At 32.0% G+C, this 1,909-nt stretch overlaps 1 protein-coding gene across 1 annotated transcript; it reads left to right on the forward strand.

Annotated features, from left to right (window-relative positions):
* Positions 1–159: 159 nt before the first annotated feature.
* On the forward strand, positions 160–1,177 carry LOAG_15123 (hypothetical protein; the record flags this gene model as incomplete). The annotated part of the gene is made up of 4 exons (XM_003150615.1): positions 160–213; positions 425–544; positions 708–834; positions 981–1,177. 4 exons carry the CDS (start codon positions 160–162, stop codon positions 1,175–1,177), a joined length of 498 nt encoding a protein of 165 aa, XP_003150663.1.
* Between the last annotated feature and the right edge of the window lie 732 nt (positions 1,178–1,909).

Here is a 1,909-nt window from a genome sequence, read left to right on the forward strand (position 1 = left end):
GAAAAGTGACATTGTTCAGTTTATTGAATGATAGCCGAATTCTTCTAAAGTTAGAAGTAATTGAAAAAATAAAATTCGAAAAACATTCGACCAAATCGAAATTACACAACTAACCAATGCAGAAGATATGAATGAATTAGTATAAATACGGGCAAGGACATGACAGATACTGTAAGCCTTGATGGCCTAGTACAAGGGGTAAAAATGGAAAATGTTAGAATACATTTATTAACTCGTTTGCTAATAAATTAACTGATAGAATAGAAAGAAGAAAATTATCCGTCTAATCTGTAAGGATAATCCTGTCATCCTAATGCTTACTATATCAGACGATCCAACCCACTACCAATAGGACATATGCAGCCTTAGGCTAATCTCGAACCACTCAGAATTTGGTCAAATAACTACTTAAATAATTTGAAAGAAAACAACTGAGAAAAGGAAAGGGTGGAAAGAACCGTCCGGTGAATTACCGTCCTTTGCTCGACCGGATAAGAGTGATGGTAGCAAAGGGAAATATTGCATGATTCCTTGGCTGGATCAGGTTGACAGATCAAAGTGTCAGAGTGGTCCCAGCTTCGTTTATATAGTCTTTTAATCGGAATTTTCCAGCAATTTCGAGCAAAAACGACGTCTCTGTTCACATATCGATTAGATCTATTGTGTCTGCCATCTCTTGTTGAAGTGCAATGCTCGTTCTAGTGCAGTCTCGAAGGCCGTGTCTTGTTCATTCCATTTTTTTGCACTTATCGATCAGAGATAAACATGAGGTCAGCATGAACAATAGAAAAATAACAGGCTTGCTAATTAATAGCAATACCACTACAAGATCAGGTCAATCAGCGAGTGATAAATATAGGTGGTGACATCTCGCTATCATCACGATATTTTATCAGTACAATTGATTTAACACCATTACAGCAGTTCCAAGGATTGGTCCATTTAAAATATGTTGGAAAGTAATGAAAAGCCGAATTCAGGTTACTTTAAATGTGGTAAAAAGCCGAATTCAGGTTACTTTAAATGTGGTGAAAAGCCGAATTCAGGTTACTTTAAATGTGGTGAAAAGCCGAATTCAGGTTACTCTAAATTTGCGGTAAAGCCAGGAATTTCCGGTTACAAATGGACAAAAGTGACCCAAAATGGATTACTTCTTGGGTCATTTTTGTCCATTTAACTAGTTTGCGATAGCTGTATATTAACTCAGAATGTCAACAAAATTGAGAAGGGGTCAATTTGATCAAAATGTACAACCATAAAAAAAGAAGCAGAAATAAGTAAACATTATTTCAATATAATCCATTTAATTTTTAATATATGTACCTTAAAAACAGGTGTAGATTTCCCCACAAAACATCCAACTTTTTCATATCTGAAGCGACTCGTATTCTTTTTAAAAAAGTATATAATAATTAGTCAAATTTATTATTTCTCCGTAAGGTTTGCAATCGGAAATAAATATGAATTGATAGTAGTTCAGAATGTTTAACATCATCCTCATTATCATCATCATCGCTGTTAACATTATCACTATTACTGTTATCTCTGATTAGCATATAAGTAGCAGTAGTAGTAAATATATAATCAGATGTTTTTTTTGTCAAATTGATAAATATTCATTTGACTTTGAAAAATTAAAATTCATTTTTCAACGTTTTGTATTTTCGTTATACAAATAAACAATTTAAATTTGAGTTTTAATTCATATGAATGTTATTTTTGGCTAAAAAAACTTTCAATATGAATTTTTTAAATGACATTTTCTCTCATTATCTTAACAATAGTAATATAATTTACATCAGTTAAAATTACTGTCAACAATTTTTTAATCCAAATTTCTTATCCGTCCATCAACGAAAGCTATTTAATTAATTTCCCTGACGTTGTCATTGTTTGGAAATTTAATTAT

The sequence above is a fragment of the Loa loa genome, assembly GCF_000183805.2.
Source record: "Loa loa unplaced genomic scaffold supercont3.189, whole genome shotgun sequence".
NCBI classification, from domain to species: Eukaryota; Metazoa; Nematoda; class Chromadorea; order Rhabditida; family Onchocercidae; genus Loa; species Loa loa.